The following is a 20756-nucleotide window of genomic DNA, read 5'->3' as shown; positions in this document are numbered from 1 at the left end:
AGAAAAAGAAGAAGAAGAAGAAGAAGAAGAAGGTGGAGACGTCACTGATCCTCTGAATCGGTTATTTCAGGTTATTAATTGAGGAGAAATATTCAGCTGATCGACGGAGGAGATCCAGCCGATAAAATGAAATCTAAATCAATGAGACACAGAGGGGATTGTGGGTAAATGTTTGGGTTACTCAGGGTCAGACTGCTGAAAGGCTGAAAGGACACAAAGAGAAATATGAAGTTTATTAAATAGCTTCTTTTTAAAGGTTTTTAAAACAAAAACATTTTTTTTTATCTCTCCAAATGCACTTGTATAGTTTCTATTTTCAATTTTATTTTAGTTTCATATACCTCTTATTATTTATTTATTTGTATCTATCTGTACTTATTCTTATTTCTTTCTATTTTACTTATTTCGTACTGCTGCAACAACAGAATTTCCTCTCTGGGGATCAATAAAGGTTTATTTTATCTTCTACTCTGACTGAAGCCCTGAAAGGCAAGCGAGAATGTTTTTTTTTGTTTTTCATTTTCTAAGTCTGATCTAAATTATTTTCTATCCTTTCTAAGTTTTTTTTTTTTCCTGTGAAACCAGTGGGAAAAAAACATTTTTTTTGCAATGCAATGCCGTTGAAACGGTTTATACGTACCTTGTGTTTAGAGTGCATGGAGAAATTAAAACTCACCTGGAAGAAAACCTGAATGCTCAGTTCTATTTAGAAGATGGGGTAGTGGTGCCCTCTGATGGTTAAAATAAGTATTACAACAACAAATACTAATTTTCTTCCACCTGCTTTAATTAAGAGACAAAACTAAAAAAAAAAAGTTTTTACACAGAGGCAAAAAAGAAGAAGTCACAGCCTAAAAAGAACCAAACAAAACAAAAATGCACCTGTTTTCACACAGAGGTAAAAAAAAAAAAGAAGTAACTTAGATAAATCAGCCTAAAAAAAATCAACTGTTTCCACAGAGGCAAAAAAATTTGCATATTTTTTTTCATACAGGAAGAAAAATTAACTCAATAAAATCAGCCTGTTGGCCTGTAGACCTGTTTTCACACGGCTGTAAAGAAAAACAAAGAAACTTAGAAAAATCAGCCTGAAAAAAAAAAAAGAATTTCACTTCTTTTCACACAGGAAGAAAAAGTAACTTAGACTACTAGAAAAATGATCCTGAATTTTTTATTTCCAGCTGTTTCACAGAAAAAAAGAAGAAAAAGAAGGACCTTAGACACATCATCCTGGTAAAACATTTATTTTCACCTGTTCTTAAGTCGTAAGTCAGGAGAGAAAATAATTTGGATCAGACTCAGAAAATGGATCACCAGAAAAAAAAAAAAAAGTTCTCGCTTGCCTTTCAGGGCTTCCGTAGAAACGTAATTAAACACAGAAACTTTACATCCTCTCTGTGTTTGATGTTCAGTGATGGACGTCGGGTGTTCGGAGCATCACAGTTTGGACGCCGGCCTCTTCTGATTGGCCGGAGCTACACTGACGGGCGTGGGTCGACCCCAGAGGCGGAGCCGGCTGACCCCTCCGTCAGGGCTGATGATGAGGCGAACGTGGCTGACAGGTGAGCTGAGAGCGAGCTCGGCCTCACTGTAGAGATGTCTGTGATGAGGACGCAGCTGCAGACACAAACACAGGAAGCAGTTTATATACAAACCGGAGAAACATCCTCTGATAATGTTCAGGACTCATTGTTTGAGCTGAAAGCTGAAAAACTAAACTTTTATTGTTATACGAGTAACGCAGATTTGTAAGTTTTAAGGTTGAACTACGGAGGCCCTAAGAGCTCAACGTGCTGCAAATAGAGAAAAGACAAACAAATACAGAAATGCCCTGCAAGGAGCTCACACGACACGATGGAAACTGTTTCCAGGGGACACTAAAAAGTGATGCACACGGCCTGGACAGCTAGTACATCCTCACTCCCAACTCGGCAAATACCGCCGCTTGGTCAACGCCCCTCGGCATTGGAAATCGACGCATGGGGTACCCCTCTAGCGTTACTTTTGGATGGACCAGGGACGGCGTGTCAATATATGCTCGTTACATGCATAGTGTCCTTTCAAAATAAACTTCCGTTTTCACAGGAAGTTGGGTTTAGGCAACACAACCACTTAGTTAGGGTTAGGAAACGGTCGTGGTTGACGTTAACCTCACTGACTAGTGACTAGGGTTAGGGTTAGGGACTCATGGGACTGACGATACTAGCGACTCACAGGGCTGGCGATATTAACGACTCACGTCACTAGGGACTAACGGGATTCATGGGGCTGACGATACTAACGACTCAGGAGACAAAATAAGTCAACGTTACTTTTAGTTTCAGACGGGACATGAACAGCGATCTCCTGGTGAACGTCTGGTGTTTTTCTATCCCCCCCAACCTCCTCCCTGCGCGGCGTTTGTTGCTCTCTATACTTCCTGGTTCACAATTACGTGGATTAAATACAAAATGATTTTTTGGGATATATATACAGTATATATAAATATATATACTGTATATATACTGTTTATGAATTACAGTGCATTCGTTTTTGCAGGTATAGCTACAAACTGTGGTTGAGAACAGCCTGAAACGTTCGTCTGTTGTTGTTGGTAAAGTTATCTGTGAGGAAAAGAGGAGATGTTTCCAGATCCGTGAGTTACTGGAAGAATACTTCCTCTGATTGATCCATCCGCCTGCACATGGAGCTCTACATTCAAACAAACTGACTGGGATATTCACGGATATTACGTACTTTCTGAGGGGGAAGAAGGACCTGCCATTTCCCAGAATTCCACCTAGTCTTGATGCACTGAGCTTCCTCCTCAGGGGTCAAAGAACAACCCTCGATACTGCAGGAGTCCGGGAAGTTACCTGGATGGAAACCCACGGGTTATTTTCTTCTGCTCATCAAGAAATTCATTTTAAAGAAAAAAACAGCAGGTGTGTGTGAGGACCTTTGAAGTGGTTGGTGTCGACCTCGACGCTGCTGATCACTCCAGGATGACCGAGGCGAAACACCGCCCACTCCCAGCCCGGGACCTGCAGGATCCCTCGCTGGTCCACCTGCAACCCAGCCAGCAGGGAGACATTTAAAGGACCAGTGTGTAACATTTCAGGGATCTATTGGCAGAAATATAATATTCATAACTATGTTTTCATTAGTGTATAATCAGCTGATAATAAGAATCGTTGTGTTTTCGTTAGCTTAGAATGAGCCGTTTATTTCTACATAGGGAGCGAGCCATGTTTCTATGCCATGTTTCTACAGTAGCCCAGTACGAATGTGAGCCGCACAGTGCTAAACCGTGGTACCGTCAGCCGCCATCTGACTTCCTGTTGCTCCTAAAGCTGATGGTCGGCCGTCGGTGAGCGTCCGTCGGCCTAGTTTTTTCGCCGCTTTTGTTTCATATACGTATCATAACAACGCCTTGTATATCCGCCGTCCTCGATCTTCCTCTTTCCCTTTTTTGAATGATGAATACAGACTACCGCCGCCTGCTGGTGTGGAGAGTTATTTCCTCTCACGCAGGCGCAGAACGTGCTTGCTAACCGGCCGTTGGCTGTACCTGTGTTCAAATTATTCCGGTGAGTCGATAGTCACGAGTCATTAGTATCATCAGTCCTGTGAGTCAAGTGAGTCGTTAGTACCGTGAGTCATGTGAGTCACGTGAGTCGTTAGTACCGTGAGTCACGTGAGTCACGTGAGTCGTTAGTATCATGAGTCACGTGAGTCACGTGAGTCATGTGAGTCATTAGTATCGTGAGTCGTTAGTATCATAAGTCACGTGAGTCATGTGAGTCGTTAGTATCGTCAGTCACGTGAGTCATGTGAGTCACTAGTATAGGCAGTCCTGTGAGTCACGGAGTCGCTAGTCATGTGAGTTGTTAGTATCGTTAGTCCAGTTAGTCATGTGAGTTGCTAGTATTTTGTGGAAATAAGTCACTTTTGGGAAATGTGAGGACATTTTTAGAAACTGAGTAAAAGTAAAGACATTTTGGAAAGAGGGAATATTTTTAAATAATAAATAATAATGTTAGGACATTTTGTCCCCTCCTTACGTCCTGAAAGGTCAGTTCAAGCTTTCTTTCACAGTTACAGTCAGAATTAGGTTCATGTTAATGTTAATGTTAATGTGGAGGTCAGTGTTTGTTTAGACCTTCAGGTGTTTGGGTCTGTCCAGTCGGCGGGCCGTTTCCCAGCCGTCGGCCATGTTGACAGCTCGGCCGAGACCTGCAAACACATCACACCAGTGTCACCAGACCACCCACCCAGAAGTCCAGTGACCAAAGCTGACAATGCCATGAATAATAAATAAATCGTAATTTCCAATGACAACAATAAACATAAAAAGTAAAGGTAGAAATTATTGGTGCTGATTCCAACCAATCATGTTGCGTGGATGCCCAAAGTGGGCGTCGCTGTAGCCGAGGCAGACTCCCCCATTGGTTAGAGCCACCAGGTCGACGTCTTGGTGGGAGGAGACAGACGACCAGTCTCTCTGCCCGACGCCGTACACCCGCAGCCTGGATATCCCTCCATCTGATGACACACATATACTCTATTAGTAGTAGTAGTGGTAGTAGTAGTAGTAGTAGTAGTATTTGATAACATGTGTGTATGTGTACCTGGGTGCATGTTGAGGCGCAGGTGTGTGACTCGGTTGTTGAAGGTGACCTTGAATGAGTTGTGGCCGCAGTCGGAGTATCCAGGCTTCAGCTCCGACACGCACACCAGCTCAGGCCACGCCTCCGAGCCCAGCTGTCAATCAAACCACACGTCGCACGTCAATCAAACCGCACGTCACACGTCGACCACATCGCACGCCACACGTCAATCACATTGCACGTCACACGTCAATCAAACCGCACGTCACACATCAATCAAACCGCACGTCACACGTCAATCAAACCGCACGTCACACGTCAATCAAACCGCACGTCACACGTCAATCACATCGCACGTCACACGTCAATCAAACTGCATGTCACACGTCAATCACATTGCACGTCACACGTCAATCAAACTGCACGTCACACGTCAAACAAACCGCACGTAACACGTCAATCACATCGCACGTCAATCAAACTTCATGTCACACGTCAATTACATCGCACGTCACACGTCAATCAAACTGCACGTCACACGTCAATCAAACCGCACGTCACACGTCAATCACATCGCACGTCACACGTCAATCAAACTGCACGTCACACGTCAAACAAACCGCACGTAACACGTCACACGTCAATCACATCGCACGTCACACGTCAATCAAACTGCACGTCACACGTCAATCAAACCGCACGTCACACGTCAATCAAACTGCACGTCACACGTCAATCAAACTGCACGTCACACGTCAATCAAACCGCACGTCACACGTCAATCAAACTGCACGTCACACGTCAAACACATCGCACGTCACACGTCACTAAAACCACAAGTCACACATCAATCACATCGCATGTCACACGTCAATCAAACCGCACATCACACATCAATCAAACGTATGTGACAATTACGTCACACGTAAATCAAACTGCCCGTCACACGTCAATCACATCACACGTCACACGTCAATCAAACCACACGTCAGTGTTACCTTGGCGACAGCAGCCAGCTGACTGTCAGAGGCAGCCATGCCAGTCCGGTCTCCCTCCAGAGTTAAGGTGGGCGGTTCGTCTGGTGAAGAACACGTATATATTAGTGTTAGTTACTGAGTTGTTAGTATCGTCAGTCACGTGAGTCACGTGAGTCACGGAGTCGCTAGTCACGTGAGTCATTAGTATTGTTAGTCCTGTGAGTCGATAGTCATATGAGTCATTAGTATCATCAGTCACTAAGTCATTTGAGTCGCTAGTCACGTGAGTTGTTACTATCGTTAGTCCAGTGAGTCACTTGAGTTGTTAGTATCGTCAGTCACGTAAGTCACGTGAGTCGCTATTCACATGAATCCTTAGTATCGTCAGTCACATGAGTCGTTAGTACCGTTAGTCCTGTGAGTCACATGACTCGTTAGTATCGTCGGGTCATACTTTAGGAGATATTTGAGTATCAGTAACAGTTTGTACCCAGACAGCCGGCCTGGATGGAGACGTAGGGCGAATGGTTTCCAGTGAAGAAGGACGTGTCGACGTCGAAGCCGTAGATCCGCCCCGGTACTCCCAGCTGGATGATGCACCAGTCATGACCTCCACAGAAAGTTACATAGAAAAAGTGAAAAAGTATGTTTTTGTTGTGTTGACCTCAAAATTAAACAGATAAATACATGTATATGCCCAAAGATTCATTAGATGCTGTAGGTCAGGTTACATTTAATATAAAAGAGCCTCTTAATGAACTCTTGACATCCAGGTAGTTTTTCTGTTTCTTGATAAATTGATCAATATTAGTTTATTGCAGATATATTCACGTCTCCATTACACAGTTTGTCCACCAGTTGATTTTTACACTGTAAAACTATCTGGGTCTCTAAATGTAAGGGTCTTAATCAGGAGTATTATGTGTTAAAGGGACTGTTTGTCACTTCTTACACGTATAAATCACCCAGGTCGGTGTCCCATGCGCGCTCGCGTGTGGCTACGCTGTTCAGACTCAGACTCCAACACAAACTACACGGAAGCACCAAAACCTCAAAGTTATATCTAGTGAAGCCCGTCTGTTAAACAGTGTTAACCACAGTTGGAGGATGCAGGGGAGACCGTAGCTTTGGTCTCCAGGACCGGAGTCTCTGCTGTACTCTGCTCCTCTGCTCCTCTGAACTGCCTGCCTTCACTCAGCTGTATATTGTACTTATTATTCACATATACTTATAGGCAGGGTCTGAAATTAGCAACCGCCACCCGCCAAATGCAGGTAAATTGTTAGCAGTTGCAGGTAAAATTGGCAGGCCATCCGCCACTTTGGCAGACAGTAAAAAATGTTAGGGGAGGGAATAGAGAACAGACTCCTTATTGTCTGATTCCTTGGTATCTCAAGCCTCCGTGACTACTGATTCCTCTGTATTGATGCCCTTCCACAGTAACGCATGCACAATGACGCATAAGCACATTGTATCATGTTGCAGTTCGTTTTGGACCGGAGACACTGCCTGAGGGACGCACCCTGTTTTTTCCTTGATAAAGCAACACTGTGAACAACAAACCTGTTGGCCAGGAGGAGAGTTAGTAATGTTACCTGTTAGCAGCCGGTGGGCAGCACAGTCCTGCTTGGTTAAATAACAGATCTACTAATGTTAATGGAGGTGCCATTAGGCACATTAGGCATTAGGCAGTTGTTATTATTATGAGACGTTCAAACACAAGCTCAGGAAAAATGACTATTGGGCGAAAGTAAATTACGTTATCGTCGTGTTCAATATCCTCGTAAAATGATGTTTTTGGCGAGAAACTTGAATAAATCCAGTTGTTTGAAGGAGATGTTTTCACAGCAGTATAAAATAGATAATAGAGAGGGAATTACAGTATAACCTGTTTAACATCCTAACACAAGCAAATATTTAAATAATCATAATCATTTGAATTGTGTTTTTATGGAAACAACCCCTATAGATGACAATAACAAAGTACAGTACAGTACTGTGTACAGTACCCTCCCTGCCCCGAAAAAATAGGGCTCCCCGGAAGCCACGGTGTAATTCGAATATTGTAATTTACCATGCATATAATGTTTTTTGTGTAAAATATATTGAACATTGAATGACATCAGATCTAAGATGTTATTATACACGTAGTTGGGGATATATAGCGTTCCACGTGCCCTTCCGTCCGTCCGTCCGTTCACGTGTCACATTTTCGTGTCCGGAGCAGAACTCGAAAACTATTTCATTTAGGAACTTCAAATTTGGTATGATGGTTGACAGTGTGGTCTAGTTGTGCCTTTTGGGGGTTAGAAGTCCACGGTGCCCAAACCTTTTTGAGTTTTTCCAAAATGGCAAAACCTTTGGTCTTACTTTAGTAGGGATCAAGCAGTGAGCGGGGGTATGTGAGCCATGCTCACTTTTACTTTGTTCTTTCATTTGGCGCAGAGATTTCAAAACTGGTAGATAAAATTTCTGAGTGGCAGACAAAAAAAAAGGTACTTGTCTGCCACAGTGGCAGGCAATGAAAAAAGTTCATTTCAGACCCTGCTCATAGGTCATGGCTGCTGGAGTCAGACTACTTGATGTCTTTTACACAAATAATTGCACAGTTCACTCAGAAGCTATAATCTAAAATATTGTAATGTATATATTGTACTTTTTTAGTGTCACCTCTGCACTTTATTTATTCTGTATTTTATTTTATTTGTATTTATTTCAAATAGTTCTTTATCTGTTTTCTTAGCTTTTAGCTGGTCTCTGAAGACTTATCTTAAAATCATAAGCTATTTGTTTTCATTGCTTTGTGCTTATGGCTTAAAAAGTGCTCAGCAAATAAAAGTTATCGTTATTATTATTAATATCACTCCATATATTGATATCAGTCTTTAAAATCCCCTATACATTGATATTAAAAAGTAAGCAATCAGGAAAGATTTGTTATAGGTTTTTGTTAACCTATTGTGTTAAATTAATGTTTTTTCATCTTCATTAATGGCTCACTTAAATTATTTTAAGTTTTTTTGCCATTATTAAAGTGAGATTCATGTAAATGTACGCTTATTTTGACATTTATTGTGGCGAGCAGAGCTAGTTTAAATTAAACCGTTCGTACAAACTGTGAGCACGCTACAGTTTGAACATAATTCACTTTGTGTATTCACATATGTCCAAACTGAAAGTATTAAAAAAAGGAAAACAACACACTGTATTCTGGGTGATTTTAACTGAACAGGAGAGTTTGTTTCTAACACTTACCCGTTATTCTCTTTCTCCTCGTCTCCCATCCGTCCATCCACTTTCCAAACTCAGTGAAGGCAGAGGCGATGAACTGCGGCGGCTCTCTCTGTATGAACATATAGTCATTACATGTTGGAGGACGCTTAATATATGCAGGACTAACAAGGACAAACCAGCTGCTGTTCAGCTAACGAACAAGTACTCTATCCTTCTCCCACCATATACTCACTAGAGCACCAAATGTGTATTAATCCGCCGCTGAAAGTAGTCCCCAACAAAGTCAGTATTTCCTCCTGTTTGTTTGATAATAACTACGAGATTACTGATGAAACTATACGTGTTTTTAACGTTCTCAGCAGGAACCAATGGGCTTCAAGATGAGAGACACAGACAGGAAGTCAGTGTTGAGAGACGGACTAACATGTTGTTGAACAAGAGAGTGAAACAACTGCGTAACATCAAGTCAAACGTTGTTGTGTGTTGTCCTGAAGGTGGATCATTACCTTCAGCAGGTTGGCAGCAGGAGCGAACCACTCGTCTGTAGCAAAAACAACCTGATAGAAACAACAAAAAACAAAACACAAGACCTGAAAATATGGACAATACATCATCCTAATGTAAAGTTAAAGCTGCAAAGGAATAGTTCACCATGATAGAATATAGACCCTTTTTATGTCAACGTCATGATGAGGTCACGGTGTTAGCTGGAGGCAAAACAAAGGACAGACTGGAGGCTAACACTAGCAGTGGGCTAAAGTTACACATCTAAAATGTCATCTTGCTGTGATGTTGGGTGCCAGAATCCAGATATCACAGACATCTGAGATGACAAACTGTGATTCGTGGCTCTAGCGAGCTACAATATCGGCGAAACGTTTCAGAGATGGAGAGTAAATGTTGCTAATATTTAGCCTTCTGCTAACCGCAGCCAATAGCTCACGACTGCGATTAGCAACCTTTTCTCTCCATCTCTGAAATGCTTCGCCGATATTGTACAACTCTTTTTCTGACTGACTTTACTGAAGGATAGTTAACTATAGGCATCCAAAGATTTATACGCCCTCAAGTTATCTCTACAGCGCTGCCGTTGGCCACCAACCCGCTGGGCGGACGGCTAGCTACTTTCGTGCTTTCCTACGCTGTGACCAGAGTGTGAGGATGAAGCATTAAAATGTTAAATTTTACTCATTTAGCGACTGGCTAGTTAGCTAGCTACCTTGCTAATTCCACCGTGCTACAGATAATGAGCCCAACAGCGGACAGCGCCGGGTCACGTCCCTCTGCCTCACTCCTCGCCGCTAGGAGACGAGTTCACCGGGAGGAGAGCAGACGTTAGCTAACCAACGTTAGCCAGCCGTCTCCTCCTCCTGCAGTAGTCTCCAGCGGCGTAGGGGTCGGCTAATCTGGTCCCATTGGTTAATGTTAACTTTCTCAACTAACACTGGTGATTCTGGAGAGTGAGTGACGGCACATACTGAGAGAAACTAGGATTTTCTTCAGCCATTGTTAAAAAAACAAGCCAACACAACTTGCTAGCCAGCGTTAAAGGGACTGTTTGTAACTTTTTACAGGTATAAATCTACCGGGTCGGGATCCCATACGCGCTCGCGTGTGGCCGGCGTCTCTGCTCCTCTGCCTGCTTGCCTTCACTCACACATCGCGCGCGTTCTCGCTGTCTCGCTCCACCTCTAGACGTGCATGAGCGCTCACTCCACACTGCAGAAGAGTTAGTGTAGCTCTGAGAATATCTAGTGAATGTACAGTGGACGTTTGTGCAGAAATAACTGCTGCAGCTCCTCCAGACCAACAGAGGTTTCCCGTGTCTTGTGAAGTGACGGGGCTCCGCAGAGAGAAACGTTATTGTCTCCGACCGGGTGCCGGTGTCTCCCTGCGGTCGCGGTCGGGAGGCGATAACGTTTCTCTTCCTGCTTCAGGCCCAGCACCGACCCGCTTTTCCTGCTGAAAAGCCAACACTAGGATCAGCATTGATTCATGGAGAGACCTTCGTCTGGTCAGCTAACATTACTGCCAAGCAGCTGAACTATAGAGTGATATTGTGGTTTTAGCTGACGTGTGTCGCCTCACTGTTTTGAGCGATTTTCGTTCATGTCTATTTGGAGCGAGCACAAGCGCGAGCCCGGCGCTGACTTTCGTTGACTTAACGGCCACAGGTGTCGCTGCTAACAAGCATTTCTGAAAGTTACAAATAGTCCCTTTAACTAACGTGTTCAGAGAATAATTCTGCCTCCACTTAACGCTCCGCCCCCAAAACACCTCACCATGTTTACTAACAGAAAAGGAGTCTATTCACTCTCATGTCTGTACGGTAAGTATGTAAGTTCAGCCGGTTAGCTGAGCTTAGCACAAACACTAGAAACATGAAGCAGGCTGACCTCTAGGTTGGGAACCACTGGACTAAACTAACTGTATATTAACACATATCTGGATTAAATGTATTTAGGTGCTGGTTGTTGTTTTCCTCATTATTATGTGTGCATTAGTTAATCAATATATCTGAATGTATTTCTGCTTGTATGATACAGTGACTCACCTTCCCACCGACCGCCTCACAGGCCAGATCATTAAACTGCAGGAAGTCGGGCTCTGCTGTTTCCTTCACCGCTGCTCTCCTCTCTGCCATGGTGAGATTCTACTGAGGTTTCTACTGAATAGAAATGTTGAAGCAGCTGCTCGCTCTGCTGAAGCCTGAAGAACCGATCGGAGAGGTTCATCGGCTGCTCGGTCACTGACTGCAGGCTATTCATTTACCCAGGTCATAGAGTAGTACACTGTTAAAGCTATTACAAGTGTACTTGTACTTTTTGTGCTTAATTTAAAGTATATTTAACATGTACTTTTAAAAAGTGTACTTCAAAATAGATGTCATTAAGTTCAACTTCAGTCTACTAAAAATAAATATACTAATTCTGCAATACTTACAGTGGTATTTTAGTGTATTTATAAAAAAGTGCACTTTATTGTAAGTGTATTGTAAATTATACAAATGTGTAATTGTAAAAAGTATAGGAAATTTCAAATACTTTAGTGTACTTATGAAAAGTATACTTATTTTAAAGTAATTTATATTACACTATTTTTTATGTTTTATTAAAGCGTACTATAATTTCACTTCATTAAAATGGCATTTAAGTATTCTTACAAAAAGTGCACTTTATTGTAAGTTAATTTAAGCTGTATTTCAGTGTACTTTGAAAAAGCATACTAAATTGCAAATATTTTTTGTGGTATTTTTGTGTACTCATGAAAAGTATACTTATTTTAAAGTCATTTGTAATACACTATTTTTATGTTTTATTAAAGTGTACTATAATTTAACTTAATTAAAAGGGAATTTAAGTATGCTTACAAAAAGTGCACTTTAAATTCATTTAAACTGTATTTCAGTGTACTTTGAAAAAGTATACCAAATTGCAAATACTTATAGTGGTATTTTAGTGTACTTGTAAAAACACTAAAGTAATTTCTAATACACTATTTGTATGTTTTATTTAAGTGCACTAGAATTTCACTTAATTTAAGCTGTATTTCAGCTATTTTAAGCCGTATTCAGTTTTTCATCACTCGCCCAGCAAACCAATTACAGTTGAGACTGGTTTTCACGTCATGCTGACTCGTTCGTTATGATCCACCTGGACAGATCAAATGCACACAGACACCAGGACTGACGAGGAAGAGATGAGCAGCTTCTTCTTCTGCCAGTGTTTCCTCGACACATGAAGGTGGAAAGTGTCTGTAAGTTGACCTGAGGTGAGTTCAACAGGTGAGAATCCAACCAGAGGAATCTGTAAATGTTTGATCATTGGATCACTTTGATCACATTGTGTTGTATCACTCTTTATCACTCGGCGTTGTTGAATTTTTGTGTTTCTCAAGTAGAATCAACAGCAATTTGATCTCAGTTCACGTCATCAGAATGCAGGGAGTCTCTGAACCGGTCGGACAACTTGGATCAACTTGACAAAGATTTATTTTTAACTGTTAAGGGACTATTTGTAACTTTCAGAAATGCTTGTTAGCAGCGACACCTGTGGCTGTTAAGTCAATGAAAGTCAGCGTCGGGCTCGCGCTTGCTCGCTAAAAAATAGACATGAACGAGCATCGCTCAAAACAGTGAGGCGGCACACGTCAGCTAAAACCACAATATCACTCTATATTTCAGCTGCTTGGCAGTAATGTTAGCTGACCAGACGAAGGTCTCTCCATGAATCAATGCTGATCCTAGTGTTGGCTGTTCTTGCTTCAGCCCCCCGACCGCGGCCGGAGGGAACAGGGAGACACCGGAGTTTTGGTCAGAGACGATAACGTTTCTCACTGCGGAGCCCCGTCACTTCACAAGACACGGGAAACCTCTGTTGGTCTGGAGGAGCTGCAGCAGTTATTTCTGCACAAACGTCCACTGTACATTCACTAGATATTCTCAGAGCTAAACTAGCTCTTCTGCAGTGTGTTGTGTGCGCGCATGCACGTGAGAGTGGAGCGAAAGAGTAAGATCGAGCGCGGTGTGTGAGTGAAGGCAAGCGGGCAGAGGAGCAGAGTACAGTAGAGACTCCGGCCCTGGAGACCAAAGCCACGGTCTCCGACCGTGGCCAACACTGTTTAACAGACGGGCTTCACTAGATAGAACTTTGTGATTTTGGTGCTTCCGTGTAGTTTGTGTTGGAGTCTTGTCTGAACAGCGTAGCCACACGCGAGCGCGCATGGGACACCGACCCGCAATGATTTATACGTGTAAGAAGTTACAAACAATCCCTTTAACTTTTATTAATGATACTATTAAAGTCAGAGAGAGACGGAGAGTCTGTCTGTCAGCAACAAACACGTTTCACATTATTTATCGTCATTTCCATTCAGTCACATGTGAGGCTGATAATTCCTGAACGTCGGGTTTGATATGAGTTATATCATTTACATTTTCCCTGAAACATTCAGCCTAATAATTTGATCAGAAACGGACGTCGCTTCACGTGACGCTTCAGAGGAAACAACTTCTCATTTCTGTTAAAACATGTGACTTCCTGTAAATTTAGTGAAGGCTGCTGCAAACTACAAACCACAGCTTTTGGTCACCGCCCTGCTGCTGCTGCCTGATCTCATCTACAGTTTGATTGTAATCTGAGTTCACATCAGTGAAAAATGTGTCTGATCTGGTCTGACAGCTTGGATCAACTTGACTGAGGTTTATTTTTAACTGTTAAGACTCAAGAGTACGACAGAGTATTAGGGCCACAATGAGGAAACAAATAAATCTGAGATTTTTAGAATAAAGTCATAGGTTTACGAGAAAAAAGTCGTAATATTATGAGAAAAAAGTCATAGGTTTAGGTTAAAAAGTCGTAATATGAGAAAAAAAGTTGTAATATTATGACATTAAAGTTAAAAGATTAGAGATATTTGGGTAGCTGGTTTCGCCATACCTGATGTGTTTAGTTTATGCTTCACATAGACAAGGTCTTGCATGCAAACTAACCATCTTTTCTAACCCACTGCATTATCTGACACACATTACGATCAAATACATAAACTGTGAATTAGTTTTAAATATAAACATACACATTCTCAACCCCCACATCACACCCCCCTCTGTCCTTTCTGAGCACATTTGCTCCAAAGAACAAAGAGGCCATGTGGTTACATATTGGCGTCCATCCTTGACCCAGCCATCTTTGTAGTTTTACAGTGCTTGCCATATTGTCTGTAGGCACATGCAGACATCTTGTCTTTGTTTCTCTCTCTCCCCCTCTCTCTCTCTCACACAATCACACACGCACGCACGCACGCACGCACGCACGCACGCACGCACGCACACACACACACACACACACACATATACATATGCTCACACACTGCTTTTTTTTATTTTAGTTTAGTTATTTAGTTAGATTAATATTGTGTTTTAAACCTTTATTATCTTGTAAATAAATGTTTGTGGAATATACATGCTGGTCTGTTTAATATTGTACAAGAGTGAATAATGCCAACCGCTGCTGTGTCAAGAACTCCGATATCCTTCAACCTTTACTATCTATTTCGGTTATAGTTATAAATTTAATTATTAATCAAAGTTCCAAATTGATAGTTTAGTATATTTAATGAGAATTATCTATGAGACTACATTAATGTGCTATAATTTTCTCTTTGATTCAAGGAGTGGTGCCCCGAGGATGATTTAATATACATCAAATAATATAATTCAATAACTCATAATTATTTTGATAATTATTAATCACTTTTGATAGTCATTTTAATGTCTTTTTGAGCTTATGTATCAATGCAATTTGGTGCCCTGTTATTATTAATATATATTGATAATTTATTAATATTAAGTTTATTGATTTATTGGTTTTATTATTCAATAATTAATAATTATTTTGATAATTAGGGCCCGAGCACTGACCAAAGGCCCTATTGTAATTTGTCCGTTTATTCTTATTTTTATAATTTACACAAATGAATCTCATTTTTGCGGGGCTAAAGGTGCTCGGAAACTGAACAAATTTAGCACATGTATCAGGACTGGTGAAAAATGTTATATTCTCTGGGTCTCTTGCTCGAATGTGACAAAATGGCTCGATAGCGCCCCCTAAAAAATGGCTAAAATTGAGCCCCTCATTGTTGTTTCACCTAGAGGTATGAAATTTGGCAGGTATACGCAACATGTTGAGATGTACAAAAAAGCCTCTTGGAGGTATACCGTAAACCCAACAGGAAGTCGGCCATCTTGAATTGAATATGTTATTTTAGTTTTTTTTTGCCATTTCCAGGCTCTGTACTTTAACAAACTCCTCCTAGAGAGTTAACCCGATCAACTTCAAATTTGGTCAGTACAGTTTTAAGACCTTTGAGATGAGAAGTTGTTCAAATCTTCCAATTTTATGGAACTATGTTGCCGTGGCATGGCGGTGAAAAAGCGCCTTTCGCCAAAAAACAGGAAGTTACTTTGTTGTACATTAACCAATCTGCTCCAAATTTCTCATGCCTGATACAAGTCCCTGTCTGACGACATCCACATGTACATTTTGGCTCGCAGTCATAGTGCCACCTACTGGCAACATGAAATGTCATGTTTTGCATGTCGATGTACTCTGCCTCACAAACTAATCAGATCCACCTCAAATTGGGTCAGGAAAGCCGTAAGACCTTGTGATGCTTCCTTGTGATGACTATGAGGTTTCGTCAAATGGTGGCGCCGTGGCGGCATGGCGAATGTTGATGACTCGCCATTACAAAGGAAACCGCTGTAACTCGACTCCAGATGGTCAGATCTTTTCAAATTTCTTACGTTTGATGAGCGTCCCGGATTGAAGACATCTACACTCTAATTTCAAATCATACTCATAGCGCCAGCTAGTGGCAACAGGAAGTTACAGGCGCTATATTTTGGCGTACAGCGTAGTGTTAAGAAGTTCCTGATGCCAGACTGCAAAGCTTATTAGCTTTCGTTGAACGTACTTGCTGTGGCGACGCACCATTCGCCATGAAACAGGAAGTTTGTTTTTCAAAGGCTAGATATGCTATTAAACAAACGAAACTTGACACACATATTAAAAGTGCTAAAATGTGTTAACGGATATGGTTTTTGTGCTTTGGTGTGGCAAGGGAGCTTGATAGCGCCCCCTACAAAATTTAAACGAAGCAGCCCTCGCAGTACGTTTCACCTAGATGTACGAAAGTTTTTTTTGGCACATGTATCACATATAAACTTTAAAAAAAGTCTCTTGGAGCCATGCTCTAAACCCAACAGGAAGTCGGCCATTTAAATTTTTGTGTGATTTTTTTTTTTGTGTATTTTTTTCCAGGCTCTGTATTTTAACAAACTCCTCCTACAGATTTAACCCGATCAACTTCAGATTTGGTCAGTACATTATAAAGACCTTTGTGATGAAAGTTGTTCAAATCGTGAGGTTTCATGAAACGACGTTGACGTGGTGCAGAATTTACATGATTCGCCATTGAAAGACAAACTGTTGTAACTCGACTGTACTTGGTCCAATCTGCCCCAAACTTGATGTACTTCATAAGAGTTCAGGTCTGAGGACATCTACATGGCAATATTGACTCATAGTCATAGCGCCACCTACTGGCAACAGGAAGTCAGCGTTATGTGACAAACATCATCCGATTCACATGAAATTTACATTGTGTGATCTACACTTGATAATGAGCAACATATTGCATGTTAAGCGTGTTTTCTCTAGCGCCACATAGTGGCCGCAGGAAGTGGTGAAAAATTTGCAATACGTAATTTTCTATGCCGCTCAATCGATGCAGGAAATAACGTCTAACTTATGCGTGCAGAGTCCGATAGTCACTGAAATGTACGGGTGTGTCGACCGGCGTCTCGCAAGTACTCCTGATGTGCGGGAAGGTGCAAGGGCCCGTTCATCGCTGCTTGCAGTTTCAATTATTATTTACTTTTGATAGCCATTTTAATGTCTTTTGAACTTATGTACCAATGTGATTTGGTGCCCTGTTATTATTATTATATATTGAGAATTTATTAATATTATTTTCTTTATATTGATAATTATCTTTAATATTTTCTAATAACTAGACCAGCTCCTATCTGCGTCCCCAACAACTATAATTTAACTTCATTAAACGGGTATTTAAGTATACCTACAAAAAGTGCACTTTAAATTAATTTAAACTGTATTTCAGATTACTTTGAAAAGCATACTAAATTGCAAATACTTATAGTGGTATTTTACTGTACTTATGAAAAGTATACTTATTTCAAAGTCATTTATAATACACTATTATAATGTTTTATTAAAGAATACTTTAATTTCACTTCATTAGAGGTGTATTTTTACTATACTTACAAAAAGTGCACTTTAATGTAAGTTTATTTTAAGCTGTATTTCAGTATACTTTGAAAAAGCATACTAAATTGCAAATACTTAGTGGTAAATAGCTACGCTTCCGCCATTTTGGACTGAAAGCGACTACCGGATGCCAGTAAAATGTCCGCCTGCAAAGTGCCGTACAAAAGTAAAACTAAATCATTTCTATTCTATTGTCATATTCTACTGAAATGGCATGTGTTGAACAATAAGATATTATAAATTCTACTCAAGTAGTTCTTGAGTACACTTCTGTGCTACTTGAATATACCTGAAATGTAAATGGTATGTCAATTTGCAAAAATTACAAATACGATTTGTTGGCATTAGAACAGGGTTCAGGGTTAACGCGATAATAACGCAAATTTGTTTTAACATTACTAATTTCTTTAATGCATTAACCCAACTTGGGATTTTTAAGTTATAGTAGGCTCAGTTTTAGAGCTCGAGTGGAGATACTGGTATCACATGAAACTAGAAAACCTAAAGAATCCATCGGTACCAACTATGTTGTGATATGTGAATGAAAATGGGTTCTATGGGTACCCACGAGTCTCCCCTTTACAGACATGCCCACTACATTTTGAACATTTGAATTCTCTCGGTGACACCTCCGCGTTCTCATCAGTCTCATCAGCTAGACATGCATGTGATCCAAATTGCTGCTCCTCCATTACTTCTTTATAAACTGAGCTGATCTGTAGCTCATTAGATAGTTAGTTATCACCGTCTAGTGGACAGATAGTAGAACTACATCACTTGATCTGAGTTCTGTTACAGGTCCGACTGGTTTTCACGTCATGCTGACTCGTTTGTCATGATCCACCTTGACAGATCAAATGCTCACAGACACCAGGACTGACGAGGAAGAGATGAGCAGCTTCTTCTACCAGTGTTTCCTCGACACATGAAGGTGGAAGGTGTCTGTAAATTTACCTGAGGTGAGTTCAACAGGTGAGAATCCAACTACAGGAATCTGCAAATGTTTGATCATCAGGATCACTCTGATCACATTGTGCTGTATCAATCATTATTACTCGGCGTTGTTGAATACTCGATTCTGATTAATCACGGCATTTTGCTGTTATGGGCGCAGTTCTGTCGGACTCTGACGGACCGTTTGCCCTGTAAGGGTTTCTTTCACAACAATCACCGGCTCGCTGTACATTTTCCCTTACTTAACTGCTTCTCGATGCTGATTGGCTGATTTAAAATATCTCTTTGAAATATTCTGTAGAATTTCTCTCTGATTTGAAGCACAATGATTTTAGAGAGATTTACATGTGATGTTGTTTGTGTTTCTGGAGTAGAATCAACAGCAGTTTGATTGTAATCTGAGTTCACATCAGTGAAACATGCAGGAAGTGTCTGATCTGGTCTGACAGCTTGGATCAACTTGACTGAGGTTTATTTTTAACTGTTAAGACTCAAGAGTGCGACGGAGTATTAGGGCCACAATGAGGAAACAAATAAATCTGAGATTTCGAGAATAAAGTCATAATATTTATTTACGAGAAAAAAGTCGTAATATTATGAGATTAAAGTCATAAATTTACGAGAAAAAAAGTTGGAATATTATGAGATTAAAGTCATAGGTTTCAAGAAAAAACGTCGTAATATTATGAGAATAAAGTCATAAATTTACGAGAAAGAAGTCGTAATATGAGAATAAAGTTATAAATTTACGATAAAAAACTTGTTATATTATGAGATTAAAGTCAGGTTTATGAGAAAAAAGTCGTAATATTATAAAGTAATAATTGAAGTGTTATTTTAGAAGAGAAATAGAGCAGCGTGCCGTCTGTGTGAAAATGAGGAACGTGAAGCATCTTGTGAAATAATACTTTAGTTTAAGTTTCACATATAACAAAATACTTCCTCTTTTGGCACATCAGCACCACATTATCATCAGTATCAGGACCTGGAAAAGATTGTGCAAGAAACTGCGTTTATTCTGAAGAAAGAACCACGAGGTATGCCAAGCTATAAAGACGCTGTCTGTTAATAAAGCAGGTGGCATAGACCATATTACGGCTGAGCACCTAAAATATGCCAGTCCGAGGATAGCTCCTCTCCTTGCTATGTGTTTTACTGGTTTTATGATCCATGGTGTCTTACCAGACTCCATGTTGTCTGTCCTGTTAGTTCAGTAATTAAGGACAAGGCTGGTAAAGGAGGCAGTCTAGATAACTACAGGCCCATTGCTTTAGCCAGCATACTGTCAAAAGTCTTAGAAAGAATCCTGCTGGATAGATTAAATGAGTTTTTTAACTCCACAGACAACCAGTTTGGATTTAAAGCTAAACACGGCACTGACCTGTGTATAATATGCATTAAAGGAAATTGTAAACAAATATAGAGGTCAAAATTCATCAGTTCTTATGTGTTTTATTGATGCTTCTAAAGCTTTTGATCGTGTTAATCATAGAAAGTTGTTTATTAAATTGAGTCAAAGAGGGGTGCCCAAATACATTGTGAGAATCCTGGTTTACTGGTATGCTCACCAGACTGTGCAAGTAAAACGGGGCAACAGTGTCTCAGCCCCATTTGGGGTTAGCAATGGAGTCAGACAAGGGGGAATTTTATCCCCAGAACTTTTTGATTTATATATTGATGATCTCTCCAAGTAGAAACCTCAGTAGAATCTCACCATGGCAAAGAGGAGAGCAGCGGTGAAGGAAACAGCAGAGCCCGACTTCCTGCAGTTTAATGATCTGGCCTGTGAGGCGGTCGGTGGGAAGGTGAGTCACTGTAACATACAAGCAGAAATACATTCAGATATATTGATTAACTAATGCACACATAATAATGAGGAAAACAACAACCAGCACCTAAATACATTTAATCCAGATATGTGCACAGATATTTTAATAATGTGAAATATAATGTCATGCAGCTGTTTGTCTGATTCTATGTGACATTAGATAGTTCATACTGATGCATCAGTAGCTGCTCGAGCTCGTTTAATATACAGTTAGTTTAGTCCAGTGGTTCCCAACCTAGAGGTCAGCCTGCTTCATGTTTCTAGTGTTTGTGCTAAGCTCAGCTAACCGGCTGAACTTACATACTTACCGTACAGACATGAGAGT

General features: G+C 40.7%; 2 protein-coding genes across 2 annotated transcripts in view; one reads left to right on the top strand and one right to left on the bottom strand.

The window, feature by feature from the left end:
- Positions 1-1157: 1157 nt before the first annotated feature.
- On the bottom strand, positions 1158-11528 carry allc (allantoicase). The gene is made up of 11 exons (XM_037749929.1): positions 11355-11528; positions 9307-9357; positions 8822-8909; positions 6057-6176; positions 5588-5667; positions 4611-4743; positions 4369-4524; positions 4142-4215; positions 2939-3047; positions 2737-2855; positions 1158-1617 (listed from the first exon to the last, which is right to left on the bottom strand). Exons 1-11 carry the CDS (start codon positions 11442-11444, stop codon positions 1438-1440), a joined length of 1200 nt encoding a protein of 399 aa, XP_037605857.1. The 5' UTR covers positions 11445-11528; the 3' UTR covers positions 1158-1437.
- A 951-nt stretch (positions 11529-12479) lies between these two features.
- LOC119477388 overlaps positions 12480-20756 on the top strand; it is an 85759-nt gene continuing 77482 nt past the window's right edge. The window contains exons 1-2 of the mRNA XM_037751465.1: positions 12480-12584; positions 20298-20408. Of these exons, the coding sequence (XP_037607393.1) occupies positions 20319-20408 (90 nt within the window). The 5' untranslated portion in view covers positions 12480-12584; positions 20298-20318. The remainder of the gene's footprint in view (positions 12585-20297; positions 20409-20756) is intronic.

This window comes from Sebastes umbrosus, chromosome 18 (assembly GCF_015220745.1).
Source record: "Sebastes umbrosus isolate fSebUmb1 chromosome 18, fSebUmb1.pri, whole genome shotgun sequence".
Classification (NCBI taxonomy): Eukaryota; Metazoa; Chordata; class Actinopteri; order Perciformes; family Sebastidae; genus Sebastes; species Sebastes umbrosus.
Note: the sequence above shows the minus strand (reverse complement) of the source record. Positions and strands in the feature narration are given on the sequence as shown.

Bases quoted from the DNA above. Each gene is read 5' to 3' on its own strand.
- allc (XM_037749929.1), bottom strand. From the start codon at position 11,444: ATGGCAGAGAGGAGAGCAGCGGTGAAGGAAACAGCAGAGCCCGACTTC. The intron at 2,856-2,938 runs GTCCTCACACAC...GTTTCCATCCAG, and splicing joins CGACACCAACCACTTCAAAG to GTAACTTCCCGGACTCCTGC. The intron at 1,618-2,736 runs GTACGTAATATC...TTGTGTCTGCAG, and splicing joins TCCTTCTTCCCCCTCAGAAA to CTGCGTCCTCATCACAGACA.